The sequence below is a fragment of the Girardinichthys multiradiatus genome, chromosome 1, assembly GCF_021462225.1.
Source record: "Girardinichthys multiradiatus isolate DD_20200921_A chromosome 1, DD_fGirMul_XY1, whole genome shotgun sequence".
NCBI lineage: Eukaryota > Metazoa > Chordata > Actinopteri > Cyprinodontiformes > Goodeidae > Girardinichthys > Girardinichthys multiradiatus.
In genome coordinates this window covers 46,303,544-46,322,456 of record NC_061794.1, presented here as the reverse complement: position 1 = coordinate 46,322,456, position 18,913 = coordinate 46,303,544, and the positions used below count along the sequence as shown (strand labels likewise).

Here is an 18,913-nt window from a genome sequence, read left to right as displayed (position 1 = left end):
GTATGCAGAAATGTAAACTTGTTACATTTTTTCCTATAAAAAGATGTAAATAATTGCAAAAGAAAAGCATGTTTATAAAGTAGTCATAAAGAAGAAATCAGGGGAAACTGCATTAGATACGAGCTCCAGCAGTCAGCATGAAGATTTTCTAGACTTGGAGATGAAATGTTTCTGTCTCACAGAGCCCTCAGAAATGCCGGGCAGGTTTGCCACCCAGGGCTGGTTGATAGGACTTATCAGCGCCATTCTGCTTCTGATCTTGATCCTCCTCATCCTCTGTCTAATTAAACGCAGCAGGGGTGGAAAATATGCAGGTATGCCTACAAGCATAATCTGCATAAACCAATGTAAATTCCCTGATAATGTGTTCCTGATGTGGAAAAATGTTTATCTCCTCACAGTGAAAGACAAAGAAAAGAAGGAGATTGACTTTGACCTTCAGAACAAAGATGAGACCTTTGGAGAGTACAGGTGGGTCATCACTAATCAGAACAAATTTTTGCTATAACTCGATATTCCCGTGCAGATACAAGAAAAGGAGGTAAATCAACAGAGAAATTGTCACTTTATTAGTTACAAGCAACTAGATTGGACCACATTTTCCAATCAGAACTGCCTTATCTCTTTGTGGCATTGATTCAACAACGTCTAAAAAACATTACTCAAAGATTTTTGTTCATGTTGTGATGATAACATCACACAGTCGCTGCAGATACTTTTAGGCTTCCTGGAAATTATTTCTGAGTTAGACTTGAAGCTAACATGATGGCATGAGTGACAAGAGAGCAAGATTTAGTCTAAGAGTAAGTTTGACCTGCCTGTGACTTGCTGTCGGGTGTCTGAGTGCAAACGAGTGGATTTGACTCGTGTTTTCAGTAGTCAGACTTATGAATGCAGTCCCTCCAGATGCTGTCACTGGCTGTAAATCTGGGTTTCCTCTGGGAGAACAGTGTTACCTCTCTCCACCGCAGAGCTGGGAATGAAGAGGAAACACTGAAGCTGAATGATTCCTAAAAATTCTTCTTCTTTTGTTTAATCTCAGGGATTCTTTCAGCTGTTGCGTGTTATTTTAGCTCTCATGTTTTTCTTTCCTCCTTTACTGCTTTTGCTGCAGATCCCTGGAGAGGTGAGGGAGTCGACCTTCCTATTGTCATATGCTTCTTTGTTGTCACTGGCACATTGTTTTGTCTTTACAGCAAAATAGCATTTTTAAGAATCCCTACACTGATCAAAGTCTGAACAATTTGTCCTCCAGCTGGGTTAAAATGAGGCTAAAATACATAATGGAATCGCCATCTATGTTTGCTCATTACGTCCGCCTCATTATTAACATACTTTATTGTTCTCAGCTGGTTGGATGGTATCCTTTTGTCACTCCCAGACCAGTTTACACCATCCTCCTTCCAAATATCAGTGCAGCAACTGATGCTGCAGTAAAAACTGTACTGAGTGCACAAGTAATCCTGACAGGGTAAAACAAATCTTCTGAAAGCAAAACAGAAGCCTTGGTTGTGCAGGTGAAAAATAAGGACTCATGCAGATAAGAACCATTTGCTTCAGTCATGCTCTCACCTTTCCTGCAACCTCACTTGGATGCTTCCTCTCTGCAATGAAGTCCTTCCTGAATGACCTTTATTTCTGTTTCAACTGTCTGCATCACTTTCACGTTAAAGAGACTGTGCACTTAATTATTGCTGAAGCAAATGAAACCTGTTTTCACTCAGCCATAACCGAAGGTTTTGGCAGTGACACAACTCTTTGTTTTTGTGGCTTCAACATTTTTGTATTTTTTCACGTTTCTATGAGGTACCCATGAGCAACGTTTTAACACATGTCTATGTTCATAGTGTTGATTCCTCTTCATAACTTCTGTTATTCTCTCTGGATATTCACTTCTGGACCAAATCTGATGGGGACCCATTCTTATGGTCGTAGTCTACTTTTTCAGAACGGACCACAGGTTCCTAGTGGGATTAAGGGTGTGGGGAGTTTCCTGACCACAGGTTCAAACCTTCACTCTTCTGTTTTTTGAGCCACTTTTTTTCTTTTGCTTTGTGACATGGTGCTCCATGATGCTGGAAAATGCCATCCATCCCTGTAGGTCCTGCAGGAGGTCAGTCTGTCTTTTTTCTTGGACAGAAATGACTCTTTTTGAAACAACCAGCTGAAACGAGCTTCTTTGCAGGGTGGCCGGGCACTCCCCTACAGATCTCAGGCATCTGTAATGGTTGCCCACTATGTCTCTTGGCTGGCATGTAGATACATTCACACCTATGGGGGACATTTACTACCAAAAATCAAGAGCACATATTTTCAATTTGAGAGCAGGATTTCCTTCTGCTTGTACTCAAACTTAGTAATGCTTGCACTTAAAACTACTGCTTTCTTTCAAATATACTCAGTTCTCTCTCAAATCTTTGTTTCTGCGCTCTGATCTAATATTTCTTGCATAGATAATTTCTTCTCCTGCTTGGTTCATCCTCCATGTGCGCAAACTTGCTCTCTGCTCGATCAAAACTGTCATATCATCTCCTAGCAACCATATCAGCCAATAGAAGGACAGTGTGCAGATGCTAAGTCATATGCTTAGTTGGGGTGTGCTTGTTTCCTTCTACTGAGCGTACCTGTGTTGCTACTTACCTGACACAGGTCATACGGAGGAAAATCTGGAAGCAAGTGTTTTTCCATGCATCCAGTTTATGTTGATAGAAACAGACGTACATATTAAACTACTGAATGTTTAAAATCGCTTACTTCAGGATAGTTTGAATTATCCATTGTCATTGTACTTTGCTTAGTTGAGCTATCCATTGAAGTAGATTGACCTATTTCACAAAATTGCAATGCATAGAAACACTTATGCACATGGAGGATGAAGCAAGCAGGAGGAGAAAGTTTCTATGCAAGAAGCAGTAGATCAGAGTGCAGAAACAAAGATTTGAGAGAGAACAAAGTATATTTAAAAGAAAGTTTCGAGTGCAATCATTACTAGTTTTGAGTACAAGCAGAATGAAATCTTTCTGTCAAATTGAAAATATGTGCTCTTGATTTTTGGCAGTGAATTTCCCCCATATACACCTACCTGTCGCCAGTGTTGAGCAAGCTCTGCCCTGGTGGCAGCCTAACTCCATAGTCCACTCCTTGGAATGAGACTGTTTGGAGCTGCTTTGACATCCCAATGTATTCTTCCCTGAGCTGGCCCTGAGAACCAGGGTTGAGTAACACTGAATTTAATCCTTTAGGCAACAGAGCTCTTTCCCATTAATTAATCTGCATCTCATCACTAAACATAATAGTCTAAAATTGTTACTCTTTTCCAGCAGAACACAACATTTGTGTCTCTGACTGGAACCAACTGAGTGAAAACAAACTTCTGAGCTGCTGCAGCCTTTAAGCTTTTTTCTTATTTTTCTTTGGATCATTATCAAAGCTTAACTTCTTATTTAAAGCCTTAACATCAGCTCTACATCCCTTTGAGTCCTTGAGTTTTAAAACCGAATATTACTGTGCATAGCAGCAAGTATTCACACCTCAGAAACGTTCAAACATTTTGTTGCATTAAAACACAAACTTCATTGTGTTTGGTTGTGATTTTACACAATAGACCAACATTAAGTAGTGCATAGAAGTGGAGATAAATTGTAAATGGTTTTCAGAGATGTTTTACAAATGAAAATCTGGAAAGTGTGACTCCTTAATTAAATCCAGTGCAATCAATTATCTTTAGAACTAATCTACTAATAGAGTCCATCCATGTGTAGCTTAATCTCATTATAAATGCAGCTGTTCTGTGAAGGCATCAGAGGTTTCTTAGAGAACATTGGAGAACAAACAGCATCATGAAGACCAAGGAACACAGCAGACAGGTCAGCGAGCATGTTCAATACAGGGTTAGGTTATAAAACAACATCCTGAGCTCATTTTGGATCAAAGATCCAAACATTCATGGGCTAGAATGACCCAGTAGCTCTCCAGATCTAAATCTTGTAGAGAAGCTGTTGCTTGACTTGACGTTTAATATTAACAAACATTCACTTTATCCAATCTGACTGAGGTTAAGATGTTTTGCCAAAAATACGCTAAAACTTTCCGTCACTACATTTTTCAAAGCTGAAAGTATTGAAGACTGAACACACATGTATACCACACTTTTCAGATTTGTATGTGTAAATAAAAAATATTCACCATTTATAATTTTCCTTTTCTTTAACAATTGTATCCTACTTTGCATTGGTCTATCTCAGAACTCCAAATAACATTCTCTAAAATTTGTGGTTTTGACAAAATGTGAAAAGTTGAAGCAGCAAGCTTACTTTCCGGAATGAGTGTTTAAAACAGTCCGTTTTTCTCATTGTGTTCCTTCAGCGATGGAGACGAGAAGCGTTCTGACAGCCAGCGGTCTCTCTGCGACCACAGCAAGCTGGGGAGCGAGGACTCCCTGGCTGAATACGGAGACAGTGTGGACATCCAGTTCAACGAGGACGGCTCCTTCATCGGCCAGTACAGCGGCCGTGCAGCCGCTCCCCATGGCAACGAGAGCTCTGGTCCGGCCTCCCCAGTCAATCCGGTCCCTCCGCCTCCTATTGCCCCGTCTATGTCGAGCGTCCTCAACCGGCCGAGCTAGATCCACACACACATATACAAGAAATGCACCTATTCATGCATGCCTGCAACAAAACCGAGAAGGGACGGAGCTCTCCTGATTCCACTGCCTGTTTCCAACACATTCAACAGTGGGCTTCCACAGGAAGCCTTTCCTTTTTCCACCCTATGTTTACAGGTTTTACTCTGAATGTAGCAGCTGCTGAGCAACAAAACTACAAGATGAAGACAGTCTGGAGCTCCTAAATCAGCTCCATCAACCCAGACACATTTGGCTTTTCATTTATTTAGAAGCAGATCAACAAATATATCTTTTATTAAATTCATTTGAATTGTTTTAATGGGTAATTTGTTGACAGGGATGGCAGTAATACTTACCAGACAAGTTTACCTTTAAGCACCACTGCCAAATTTGTAATAATTTCTGTAAACTCAGAATGAAAACAAGCACCTGGAGTTAGCAGATTTGTACTGTTGACAGGACAACTTGCTGAAGGAATCATGTTTTTGCACTGTCAGAATATAATTGCTTGACTAAAGGATTTCAAAAACTGGTGCAGCTGAGACCATTAGAGGACAATGATGCATTTAATGGAAACGTTTTTTTTTTTTTTTTCATTTCCCATTCATTTTCAGGCTCGTTGTGTTTCTGCACATTTACTTTTATTATTTTTGTTTTTACTTCAGCATCACCACTTTCTTATAAGACATTTTATTTGTATTCATGAACAAACAGTGGAGAAGTGAGGAGCCCCTAACAAAGATGCAGATTTTCTCTTGAACATAAAACGGTACTAACCACTGCTTCTCTGTGCAGCTTCAGTGTGCAACTACACCCTGTAATCAAACTAAAGCATCCTGCAAAATAATAATTAATTTTACCCGAACCCTTTTATTTGAGTAGAATGCGCTTCATTTCAACGTGCCTCTTAGTGAAAACTTTATCATAAAAAAATATGATCAACGGCAGTTAATCCATTTGACCAGGAGATGGCACCAGTTTTAAATGATTGAAACGATTTTAGGCTATGACGTAATTTCCACGCATCTGCTTAAACCGGAGTTTGGGTCTCCAGAAGGCTTTGTTGGGATAATTCAGGGGAATCACAGACAGCAATGCTCTCCTATGCACGCAAACACAGCTCATAAAGAGGAGGCAGGTCCACTGGAGAAGAAAGCGTGGAAGGAAAAAATTATGCAGGCAGAAAGAGAATCTTATGTTTTCCTTCTCCGAATGTAAATAAAACCTTAAGATTGTCTTTTTTTACTTTATACAGCTTCTTTTATAAAATAACCAAATTGTTGTTATCTATTGACGTGTTTGATTTTGAGCATTTGTAACCTACAGACCTCCCACCCCACGTCGACTGCTGTTGACTTTTCCTCTCGTGTCACTTAGTATCTCAAAGCTCCTTTAGAAGAGTAGAATCATAGAGTTCGACCCTCTTCCTGTTTCCTTCTAGTGCTTAGATATGCAGCAGAAATACAGATTATTAAAACATCATGTGACATAAGGTGACATTCATACAAACATGCCAGAGCAGAGAGTTTTAAATGGACTTGGCTGAGATGTGCCGAGCTTTCCTGATAAACCAGCTCAGGGAACTGGTCGGATGGCTCTTTCTGATGGTTTTCTCCAGGATCAGAAGATCTGCACTGCAGGAGCTGCTCACCGGGGCTCCGACTGTACCAGACAAACTCAGTCTGACAGGATATGTGATGGCAAAAGGAGAATGTTCTACATTACTGAGATGTGCTAACTAACTTGCTTGTTGCATTGTGTGCTATACTGTAAGCTGGCAAACTAACCTCAGACTGTCAACTAATAAATAAACATGGACAACGCATAAACTGAACCATGCCTTTTCCTGCTGTTTGAGTCTGAGTGGCTGTCATATGGGGTCATTAATGGAAAAGGGATCTGTGAAGCGCTGTATGGTGTAACAGTTGCCTCACAGCAAGAAGTTCCTGGGTTCTGTGTGTCTCATATTTCCCCTGTGTATGCATAGATTCTCTCAGGGTACTCCAGGAAGAATGCAAAAAATAACATGCATGTTGGGATAATTAGTTACTCAAATTGCCTGTAGGTGTGCATGGTTGTCTATCCTGTGTGTGTGTCTCTAGTTATCTTGTGATGGACTGGTGATCTGTCCAGGGTGTAGCCCTTCTCTCACCCACTGACTGCTGGAGTTAGGCACCAGCCCCCAGCTGCCCTGGAAGGAGTAAGTGGGTTTAGAAAATACCCAACAGATAGACAAGTGGAGTCTTGCTGTGTTTTATTGCTTTGGAGGTTGAAACTCAGGTCTCAGAATGGGGTCACACCCAACTTAAAGCATTTCAGTTGGAATTTGGAGAATCAGCAGGATTTGCTACTAATTTGTAAGCAGAAGTTACAGGGTGAAACAAAATCAAATGGAAAGTCCCCTGAAATCAGCCCTGACCTCAAAATCCAACATGGCTGCCATGTTTAGGTTATGATGACTATTTATTTACACTTGTTATGGTTTGAATCTCGTTAAATTAACCACCAATCACTATAATGTAGAACCCTTTATACAGAGTATGTTGCTTCAGCGCTTGAACACATTAAAAAGGTATTGTTTTCACCTTGTTTCGCTGATATTTGTTAGCAGAACTGACTGCTTTGCTGACATCCAGCTGCAACACAATGAAGCTGAGTGTGAAATCTTCCCATACATGTTCAAACTGAATGTACAGTAGCTAGCTTTAGTCAGTTTTAGTGAGCAACAAGCCGACAAAAGAGCAAGTCAATAGTTTATCAGTGAAGCTACATTTTACATGCAAGGTAGCCATATTGGAATTTTTTTGGCTGTGACTGGTGAAACAGCTTGGATTTTTCACATTAGATTTCAGGACGCAATCCTTTATATTTTTCCAAATTTAAAAATTCCAGCCAGTACTCTGACCCTTGTGAGATTCAAAAACTGAAAGTACTTCGTGTTGTCAAAAAATGGTGTCCGTGTCAGTAGAGTTCCTGAATTAATGGTGGTGATTTCCACAGTTCTTATACAGAACCTTCAACCAGAACTTGAACTGAGGCATACCCAATCTTTGTTCCAGTTGCAATATTGAAAACCTGTCAGAAATCTGCATACGATGTATCTTGTTTGCTTTCAGAAGTCCAAATTCCCTGCTTGTAAAAATCAACTGAAAAATCCCCTGAAGTAGGAATTCCAACATTAAAACTTGAAGCTTTCAATTGAACACTGAAATCCAACATGGCTGCTCCACAAATTAAAGGTAATGACAGCAGTAACAAACTGCTCATTCGCACTTCTGACCGTTTCCATCTCATTCAGTTAGTCCCTAAATATATTATTGTCCAGCCTTTGTAGACAAATAAGTTCCTACAGTGTCTGAATGCATAAAGTTCAGAGACATATTGTATTCACTTGGATGGACACAGAAATCTAAATGATTCTCAGAAATTATTATTATTTTTTGTTTTTGTAGGTAAACCCTAAATGTCTGCATACGAGGTAATGAATTTTTTATTTTTTGTAGACGTTTCACCTTTGATCTGATGGCGGATGGTGGAGAGTTTCAGCCTCATCCAGATTTAAAACGTATGTTATAACCACCTAACTAATGTGCGCACCAAAACAACCCTGACTGTTGAAGCACGGTCTCCATAGACGTCTGAAGGTGTGTAGAGATGGTCCAGGCTGAGCGAACAGAAATGCTCAAGAACAGAGGATGCCAGAGGGTTGGGACATGATGTTCACTGACTGTGTGCGTCCGTCCCTGGTGGAGAAAGAGGGAGGGAGGAAGTTAAGTCTGGAGGGCAGGTTTCAAGGAGCAGACCGTGAGACTGGATGGAGGAGGATAGTCATTGTTAAAGCACTGCTTCCGTGGCAGTGGACGGGGCGGATCCACCAGTGTACATGCTTGGTGCACACATGGTGTCATAACAGACGCTCAGTTTTAGGCAGGAGGGCAGCAGAGCAGAGGGTCTGCAGGACGGAGCCGAGACCCAGCAGAGCGGACCGGGAAGGATGCTCCGTTTCCAGCGCCCACACGGTACGTAGTAGCGGTCTACAAATGTCTGCTTATATGCTGCATAATTACCACCCAGCTCCTCTTATTTCATTCATTAGTCCGGTCCTGTGGAAAGAAGTGAAGCACTCAGTGACTGAAACTGCTGCTGGTTTGAGTCTTCTCGTTTCTACTGCTTTGTTTACGTCATTGTTGTGGTCATTTCTCCGCCAGGTTGGGGTTAGACGTCTCGACCTGTTTTATCATAACAGACCGCGGCACGTGCGTTGGTGCCCGTGACCGTCACGGCGCGTGCGCACGGTGAGAAATGAGACGCCCGTGGAAGTGTCTGCTTGGCGGAAGCGTCTGATACAATCATGAAGGAAGGGGTCATTGTAAGGTTGTGACGACAAACTATCGCGTGGCTTCAGCGTGATATGAATTGAAAAACAAGGAGTCTGGCAGAGTGCAACTTCCTCCCATGCGCCCACCTCCTCAGGCCAGTACGCCCCACCACCACATGGTGGAAGGAGAAGGACCAAGCTTGGCCCTGGGTGCTCTGGTTAGTTAAATTGTATATTCATCCACAGTTGTGTCTCAATGTAAAATAAGTTGTATTTGTGAGCAGGAAAAACAAAAGTGTGTGTGAAACATACGTTATTTTGCAGAAAGACACCGGCAGCTTGTTGTTGTGGTGCATTTTATTTGAGCTGGCAAGGCAGAGCTCCAATGGGATAGATTGAAAATAAAATAAGAACGCAGAGCGAAGCTGTAATCGATTTGAACTCAGAAGTCAGAATTTCAGAGTTCCGAGCAGGAAAGAAACCAATTCAAATGGTTTGTTTTCTTTGTGCCTTGGTTCCTTTTCCTGTCCTGTCTCGGCATTTCAGGCGTACCATATATTATTATATGCTATTAAATCAAGACTGCATCTGCCATTAAAGTAGAAAGACAATGCTGATGGAATAGGAACCAGTGTTTCAGGTAGTAACAAATTTAATACACTAGAAAGATTTTCCATGTTCCCAATAAGGAATCCAAGAAGAACGCTTCTTGACGGTGCATTTGATTCGTATTCTGAAGTCGGAATTTCTGCGTTCCATGTTGAAAATAAAACAAAAACGCTCTCTGATGGTCGATTACTTGAAAGTGAGATTTCAGAGTTCCTATTTGGAAAATACCAATAACACTTCCCCAGAAGCCCAAACTCTGGAAAAGCCAGAGGTCACAGAGAAGCCTTTAGTTCACTGTGACTGTGGCACATGTAAAACGGGAAAGTTGCAGGCATAGACAAGATAGTGTAAAACCATTTGCTAACAGATTCCTTTAGGGTTTGAAGAAAGGAGATAAACCAATTATTGTTATCCTGTATTGCTAATAAGTGGCAGCATCACAACAAAAAAACATTGTTTTTTTTCTACTTGTAACTAGATTACACTCAACCAGGAGTTACATTAGTCCCAAGTCTAAGCTTCAACTTCCAAGACAAGTTAAATGGACCAGAATTCTCACAGAAGTTGGCATTTTGAGTTGTTCATTCTTATTCTGAGTTCTTTTAGGAATGATGGAGCAAATAAATTGGACTTGTTCTAGTTGGAAGTCACAGAACCAGAAGGATTTGTTAAATGTGGTCAGACGGTCCGAAAAGCAATACAACAACACATTTCCCTCCATTATAGTGACATATAAATAGTAATTGCACAGTAATATGAGTGCTATTGGTTTAGTTAGGCATGGTCGACCATTCTTAATAAGGCTGCAAAATCTATCACGTATATATCGAAATTGCAATATCAGTATGTGCAGTATTCATAAAGCAAAGGACTGTTTGCAGTGCAATAATGGTTGCCTCCAATATTCCATGTGTTTTGAACTTGTAATTTAAATGGTAGTGTAATATTTAGCCAGTTGGACAGTGTCTCATGGCAGCAGATGATCACAAAGGACACAGATGATGTTGCCCTAAATCCTAAATGTCCCTGAGTGATGAAGGCACAGATGAGACAAAGAAGACCGAAGAAAAGAGGTATATATTGCAACTGATATCACATAATTGATACACAAGGCAAAGTGCTTTACAGGACAGAAAAAAGACCTTTAAAATAGATTTGCTTCAAGGAGAACAGGATTTCAAACACTTAAAAGCATTGCATAAAAAGAACAAATTATAAAATACAGATCTGAAGACACATTTAAATCCAAATCTAAGTTTAAATTTAAAAGGTAATCTTCAGTCACAGGCTTCAAACAAGGCAGTCATTAGTCAGACTCTTTGATTAGACAAAAAACGATAAAAGTTGATGTAAACAGAGGATTCCTGTAAATCGCACTGTGTTTAATATGCATGACAATCATATTTAATCTGAACTCGGAGTTGGTTGAAGGACCCCAGCATTCCAAGTTAGAATTACAAACGTTTTTGGTCTTCTTGTCATCTCGTTAGGAATTAGTTTGACCCACATGCAGAGAACCAGTAAAGATTCAAGGTTTTATTTACAGTCAGTAATACTTGTCACACCGGAACCCGGTCGAGAGTGCTCAGGCTGGTACTTCAGACTTCTCGGATTTACTAAAGAGAGAGGTACTGGTTAGTACTGGCTTCATAGAAATAAATCCACAAAATCCAGAAAGTCTAGCTTACATGAGTCACAGGCAGAAAACTCCGGGGAGGTCTTTTACCATCGGGCTTGGGAGTCAGGTAGTCCAATAAAGAACGGTAGGACAGCAGGTCTGAGTTCACACATTGATAGGAACTTGGGAAATCCAGGAGCCAAACCACAGTCTAGTGGTGATAGTCCAAAAATCACAAACTGTTTGAAAGAGGTTCTGGATGTCCAGGTGCAGGTTGAGAGGAAACCGCCCACACCTCACAGGTACTAGCAGGAAGCAGAGAAACAAAACAAGGTTAGCAGAAGCTCTGGTCAGACTGGCAAAATTACTCTGGCTTGGTGATTACCACATGGGCAAAACACTCAGGCAACGAAGGCCTGGTGGCTGGCTCCTAAATACTCCTACCAGGTACACACAATCAGCCAACGATCAGGAACACCTGTAGTAGAGTCAGCAGTGGCTCCACGAAGACCTTTGGTGGACAAGCACAGTATAACACTCCCAAGTCCCAACACTTCTCTTTAATTTTTGTGACTTGGAACAGTGCAAGTACAAAAGCACCATGAGGTTTTTAGGTGCTCTATGTTCAATAGAGCCCCAATGTGTGCTCTGGGTCATTGTCATGCTGGAAGACCCAGTCACGACCTATCTTCAATGCTCTTACTGAGGGAAGGAGGTTGTTGCCCAAAATCTTGCAATACATTGCCCCATCCATCCTCCCCTCAATATGGTCCACCCCCCTTTGCAGAAAAGCATCCCCAAAGGCATGCTGATGCTTCCACCCCCGTGCTTTACAGTAGGGATGGTATTCTTAGGATTGTACTCATCCTTCTTCTTCCTCCAAACACGGCGAGTGTAGTTTATAACAAAAAGTTTGACTTTAGCCTCATCTGACCACATGACCTTCTCCCATGCCTCCTCTGGATCATTGAGGTAGTCATAGGAAACCTTGAGACAGGCCTGGACACACTATGCCGTCATGGATTAAAATCCTGAGCTGCAGGAATTTAATCCATGACAGGTAGTGTGTTACCAATAGCCGTCTTTGAGACTGTGGTCCCAGCTCTCTTCAGGTCATTGACTAGGTTGCCCCATGTAGTTCTGGGCTGATCCCTCACCTTTCTGAGGATCATTGATTCTCCATGAGGTGAGATCTTGCATGGGGTTCCAGTTGAAGAGCAATTGGCAGAGTTTCTTCCGTTTTCTAATAATTGAGCCAACAGTTGTTGCCTTTTGACTAAGCTGCTTGCCTACTGTCCTGTAGCCCATCCCAGCCTTGCGCATGGTTAGGGTTAGGTTTCTCCACAGTTTTCCCTGGTGTCCTTGGACAGCTCTTTGGTCTAGCCCATGGTGGAGAGGTACATGTAACTTCAATATATATCTCCCTACCCTTTCGACATTGTGATGGAAATTCTTGCAGTAAGCATTTCACAGTGTATGACCTTTTTTATCTTACTCCTCAGAACATCTGTGTTAGAGGAAGAAGCTGTAAAAGCCATTATCAGAAGTTTAATGGTTCAGACCCATCTTTTAGGACAATGTCAGGAAGGGCAGTTAGGTCTGTTCCTAGATAACCTTGTCACCTTTGAACTCAAGAAGGGTTTGGGTCATAAAACATAGACTCTTTGCAGTTGAGATAACACTGTCTTGTTCTGGTATAAATATTGTGTGAAAATAGCGTTCGGGACTCTGTTCAACTGACTTGCTTGGTGACAGAGTCATTCAAACGCTGAATGCCTTTGAATAAAACTTATTAAGACAAAGTCCGGATTTTTCTCTTCTTGTGAGTCAACTTCTACCCACTTTGATAAGAAAATTCCACAACAACATTGTAAAGAAACAACCACACCACTAAAATTGCTTCTCTGCCTCAGTTAAACACCCCACAATCCTGCATCACTATCACCGTCACATGACCAAACAAAGACCACATGGCCACACAACTGTCTGTAAGATGGAAATAAACATCGGTTGTTAATGGCGGCCCAATTTTACTTATCAGACCAATACCAATATGTTACAATTTAACTGACATCGGCTGATACCGACGTTAATGGTGATATATTGTGCATGCCTAATGCAAATCTTTGTTCTTGTATCATTTGACACGATAAAGTGACCAAATGCCAAGGTAAAATAAGAAACGTGACTTCCAGTTTCTATTCTGTTTACAGGAAACCTGTTTCAATCCCAACTATACCATGTTGCCATTTTTCTGAGGTTTTCAGAAGGGCTCCTTTTGTTCTAGAGCGCTGGCACATTGCAGGGGTGACTAATACTGAGTGTTAAGAGGAAAACATGTCAAATGAAACCTCAGCCTCCCTTTTTGATAACTTTACACAAGTTACTTCATCATACCAAGCATCAAGTTTTCCAAATATGGATAAAATAATATAACAGCTATTAGGATTACACCAAATTTTAAGAGTTGGGTGCCATAGAAAGGCTTACATTAGATGCTGCTGGATTTTAGCCTGTTGATGAAAAGTAAGTTAGAACAGAGTTCAAGGTTCTTCTTCCTATTCTTGGAATGAAACATTTGTTGCATAGATGCAAATTCAGCTGAAAGATAAAAATATAGTTGAAAAAAATCACCCCGAGACTGTACAGTAAGTGGAAGGAGAGAGTTAATAGAGCAAGGTGTGCGTGAACAACAATTAAGGTTAGAAAAAGGTTTGGAGCTCAGGAAGATGTTCATCAGTAAAGAACTGGTGAGCAGATGATCAGGCTGGTTAGTGGAGCACAGAGTTAGGCCTTGGATGACGAAAAAGGGTAATGGGAGATAATTCAGTCTAAAAGGAATATTATCAACAGAGGGGAGACAGGGGGGAAATTAAGAGTATTATAAATAAAGCATTGTTCTTATTTTTATGAAATACAAAACTAAAACATAGAATATAGTGGGTGGAGTTATACAATGATGTACAGTAGGTGGCGGTATGCACCTCTGAGTTTGTTGCGAACCACCACCAGCAGAAGAAGAAGAAGAAGAAGAAGAAGCAGGACTGGCGCTAAGATGACGGACCAAGAAAGTACGGTACAAAGCCAGGTAAAACATTACATTAAAATTGTTTCGGAACATTGGTAGTTTTATTTTTTAAATCATATAACAATCTAGTAGATAGACAATATACAGCTTTACTTTATAAGTTTATTACCGCTGACTGAATACACACAGTATGAAACGGGTGTTTTTCCTGCTATTTAGTTGGAAACTGCTACTTGGGTCTTCTTGAATTTTTAAATAAATAAGTTATCATCCACATGTTTTTTTCAACGACATACTGCTTTACACATAAATGTACAATTTTTATCACAGTTAAGTAAATTCATTTTCTGATTGTCACTGTTCAACTAAATTCTTGTTTATGTTTTATGTTTGTGCAATTTTAAACTCTTTCAAGGTCTTTGCTAGATTATTCTACTTTATTCAAACCATATCTTTAAAATTCAAAACGTTTTACTCACACTTATGCAAAGCTAAATGAATAACAAGTATATTAATATGTGCTTAATTAAGTATAATTTGTGTTCTGATATTTGCAGGAATCACTGCTGAGACATTTAATGGAACGTCTTCTATCCAGAATTAATGAAGTTTTAGATCGGCCACATTTGGATTTAGACTATTTTCATGACGTCATAAATCAGGAGGTGTTTGTTTTTACATCTGCATCAACTGTTCTTGATGTACCTGTGGATGTTATGGAATGTATTTAAAAACCTTCAGGAAAAAATTCGTGCCACCCTTTCTCAGGCAGAACCTTGTGTTCTTGTCACAGAAGTGACCAGTGGACGAGGGCGACCCAAGTTAGCAGTTTCTGAAGACCTGCTGGCCCATCTGATTGGCATGGCCCTACCAGTGTTATGCATTGCAAACTTGCTGGGAGTCAGCATATCTACTGTTTTCAGACGCATGCATGAACTTGGATTGTCCACAAGATCTTCATTCAGCTGCTTATCTGACAGTGAGCTTGACATTGCTGTACGGTCAATAAAACATAAGACTGCCAAATGCAGGATATAGGATGGTTAAAGGCTGTTTACAAGCAGATGGACACAGAGTTCAGTGGGATCAGGTCAAAGAGTCTATGCACAGAGTCGATGCAGCTGGCGTTTTACAAAGAATGATGCAACTTGGGTACATAGTCAGAAGGATATATTCTGTACCTCATTCTTTGTCCTTGGTGCATTTGGACACAAATCATAAGCTCATTAGGTAACTTGTTTTCTTTGTAACATGATTATTGCTTTCAATTGAAAATCAATCAATAAAGTGATGCTAATCATTTTTTTTTTTTGATAGGTACAACATAATCATCTTTGGGGCAATAGATGGGTTCTCCAGAAAGGTACACTATTACTGTTATATTTCTTTCTTTCTATGTTATCTGATCCTAATTGGGTGCAAACATGTTTGCCTGTTTGTACAGATTATGTACCTGGAGCCTGCAACAAACAACACATCAAGCACCGCTCTTACCTTCTTTCTAAGGGCAGTGGAAAACTATGGTTGGCCTTACAGGTATTGTAATAATACATGTCCAGAATGTCTCCATCTGCTTCTCTGGCATGTGTAGGTTTATTAATATATATATGTGTTTGTAATGTCTTTCTCAATAGACATGTTTGTATATTTCTTGGTATACCATTACATGTCTTTTCAGAGTAAGAGGCGATGAAGGGGTTGAAAATGTGGCAATAGCTGAAACCATGTTCAGTGTAAAAGGAACGGAGAGGCAGTTTCATAGCTGGGAAAAGTTTACACAATCAAAGGTAATAATTTTATGTTTTATGATAAAATACCAGCCAGTCAGTCATTTTCTACCGCTTATTCCATAGTGGGTCGCGGGGGAGTTGGTGCCTATCTCCAGCAGTCTATGGGCGAGAGGCGGGGTACTTCTTCCCACAGTCCAAAGACATCCCTGTTAGGTTAATTGGTAACTCTAAATTGCCCTTAGGTGTATGAATGAGTGCATGGTTGTTTGTATGTTGCCCTGTGATGGACTGGTGACCTGTCCAGGGTGTACCCTGCCTCTCGCCCATAGACTGCTGGAGATAGGCACCAACTCCCCCGCGACCCACTATGGAATAAGTGGTAGAAAATGACTGACTGACTGATAAAATACCAATGCAGGCATAAAGTGACCAATTTGTAAGATCTATTACTTAAAATGAAATTTGTCATTCTTATTTCTTGTCAGTGGCATAACATCATTGTCTCTTATTTAGAATTGAGCGTCTGTGGCGAGATGTCTGGACCTGTGCAACTCATCTTTACTATGAGGTTCTTCACAACCTGGAGGAAAGTGGCCTTCTGGATTTGTCCAACACTTTGCATCTGTTTTGTGCACACTATGTGTTCCTCCCTCGGCTTGCAGATGCACTTCACACTTTCACAGAAGGATGGGACAATCATCCTTTAAAGTCTGAAGGTGGACTCACCCCTAACCAGCTGTGGACCTTGGGACACATGCAGAAACCTATTTGTGAAACTAGATGCTCAGGTTTGTTTAATAAAACGCTGAGAAATCCAAACATTATTGTTTGGCTGTTATAAGTCATTTCCATTTTTTCTCTGACAGAACCTGGAGCTGTTTGGAACTGACTGGGAAACATTTGATGGTGTCAGTGAAGAACCCCTTGGAGTTCAAGTCCCAGAAATTGACTGCCCTCTGTCACCGACTGCAGTGGAAGCTGTTCTGTCCATGATCAACCCACTTGCACCATCTGAATCATATGGTCAGGATCTGTTTGTATCAATGGTTCAGTATGTTGAAAGTCACTGGGAAACGAGCCACAGCAGTTAACACATGTTGTAAAAAAGTGTACATTTGCTAAAATCCCACATTAGCAAATTTGATTAATTCTGCATTAATGTTAGTCATAATGTCTGTGCACAACTGTTCATCTGTACCTAGTTTTTTTCACTTATTTGCATAGAGACCATCACTTGTAGTTAATAGAAATGTAGACTATGGTGAAACAGTTAAATAGTGAAAATTCAATGATATTTTTGATTTTTATGCATAAACCAGAACATATGCATCAGTGATTCAATTTTGATCGTTTGAGAAACAAAAACAACGTTATTAAAGAATTTTAAAAATGTCAATGCTTGACCATGAATTTATTTGAACTTGAGCCACTTGTCAGCACTTACATATAGGTTATACATATAGGTTGTACATATAGGTTATACATATAGGTTGTACATATAGGTTATACATATACAGGGTTTGGACGATGAAACTAAAACACCTGGTTTTAGACCACAATAATTTATTAGTATGGTGTAGGGCCTCCTTTTGCGGCCAATACAGCGTCAATTCATCTTGGGAATGACATATACAAGTCCTGCACAGTGGTCAGAGGGATTTTAAGCTATTCTTCTTGCAGGATAGTGGTCAGGTCACTACGTGATACTGGTGGAGGAAAACGTTTCCTGACTCGCTCCTCCAAAACACCCCAAAGTTGCTCAATAATATTTAGATCTGGTGACTGTGCAGGCCATGGGAGATGTTCAACTTCACTTTCATGTTCATCAAACCAATCTTTCACCAGTCTTGCTGTGTGTATTGGTACATTGTCATCCTGATACACGGCACCGCCTTCAGGATACAATGTTTGAACCATTGGATGCACATGGTCCTCAAGAATGGTTCAGTAGTCCTTGGCAGTGACACGCCCATCTAGCACAAGTATTGGGCCAAGGGAATGCCATGATATGGCAGCTCAAAGCATCACTGATCCACCCCCATGCTTCACTCTGGGCATGCAACAGTCTGGGTGGTACGCTTCTTTGGGGCTTCTCCACACCGTAACTCTCCTGGATGTGGGGAAAACAGTAAAGGTGGACTCATCAGAGAACAATACATGTTTCACATTGTCCACAGCCCAAGATTTGCGCTCCTTGCACCATTGAAACCGACGTTTGGCATTGGCATGAGTGACCAAAGGTTTGGCTATAGCAGCCCGGCCGTGTATATTGACCCTGTGGAGCTTCTGACGGACAGTTCTGGTGGAAACAGGAGAGTTGAGGTGCACATTTAATTCTGCCGTGATTTGGGCAGCCGTGGTTTTATGTTTTTTGGATACAATCCGGGTTAGCACCCGAACATCCCTTTCAGACAGCTTCCTCTTGCGTCCACAGTTAATCCTGTTGGATGTGGTTCGTCCTTCTTGGTGGTATGCTGACATTACCATGGATACCGTGGCTCTTGATACATCACAAAGACTTGCTGTCTTGGTCACAGATGCGCCAGCAAGATGTGCACCAACAATTTGTCCTCTTTTGAACTCTGGTATGTCACCCATAATGTTGTGTGCATTTCAATATTTTGAGCAAAACTGTGCTCTTACCCTGCTAATTGAACCTTCACACTCTGCTCTTACTGGTGCAATGTGCAATCAATGAAGACTGGCTACCAGGCTGGTCCAATTTAGCCATGAAACCTCCCACACTAAAATGACAGATGTTTCAGTTCCATTGTCCAACCCCTGTACATATAGGTTATACATATACAGGTCCTTCTCAAAAAATTAGCATATTGTGACAAAGTTCATTATTTTCTATAATGTCGTGATGAAAATTTAACATTCATATATTTTAGATTCATTGCACACTAACTGAAATATTTCAGGTCTTTTATTGTCTTAATACGGATGATTTTGGCAAACAGCTCATGAAAACCCAAAATTCCTA

The 18,913-nt window shown here is 40.7% G+C and overlaps 2 protein-coding genes and 1 long non-coding RNA gene across 11 annotated transcripts in view; all 3 read left to right on the top strand.

The window, feature by feature from the left end:
- The window catches only part of LOC124876034 (neural cell adhesion molecule L1.1-like), a 72,184-nt gene extending 65,726 nt beyond the window's left edge, over positions 1-6,458 (top strand). For 4 of the 5 annotated variants that reach the window (XM_047378525.1, XM_047378510.1, XM_047378512.1 and 1 more), the window contains 4 exons: positions 183-314; positions 402-471; positions 1,115-1,126; positions 4,366-6,458. In XM_047378525.1, coding sequence (XP_047234481.1) covers positions 183-314; positions 402-471; positions 1,115-1,126; positions 4,366-4,624 — 473 coding nt within the window. In that variant the 3' untranslated portion in view covers positions 4,625-6,458. The remainder of the gene's footprint in view (positions 1-182; positions 315-401; positions 472-1,114; positions 1,127-4,365) is intronic. The other variant, XM_047378517.1, reaches the window with a different exon arrangement.
- A 1,873-nt stretch (positions 6,459-8,331) lies between these two features.
- Positions 8,332-18,913, top strand: part of si:dkey-96f10.1 (6-phosphofructo-2-kinase/fructose-2,6-bisphosphatase) — a 37,426-nt gene continuing 26,844 nt past the window's right edge. The window contains exon 1 of the mRNA XM_047378566.1: positions 8,332-8,643. Coding sequence (XP_047234522.1) covers positions 8,619-8,643 — 25 coding nt within the window. The 5' untranslated portion in view covers positions 8,332-8,618. The remainder of the gene's footprint in view (positions 8,644-18,913) is intronic.
- Positions 14,196-17,323, top strand: LOC124876096. 5 transcript variants are annotated; one of them, XR_007040214.1, is made up of 8 exons: positions 14,196-14,257; positions 14,755-14,862; positions 14,991-15,427; positions 15,515-15,560; positions 15,642-15,733; positions 15,876-15,984; positions 16,441-16,715; positions 16,794-17,323. It is a non-coding gene; the product is annotated as an uncharacterized LOC124876096 (long non-coding RNA). The 5 variants fall into 5 exon arrangements; XR_007040209.1 differs by having other exon boundaries at positions 14,755-15,427; XR_007040217.1 differs by having other exon boundaries at positions 14,755-15,427; positions 15,642-15,784.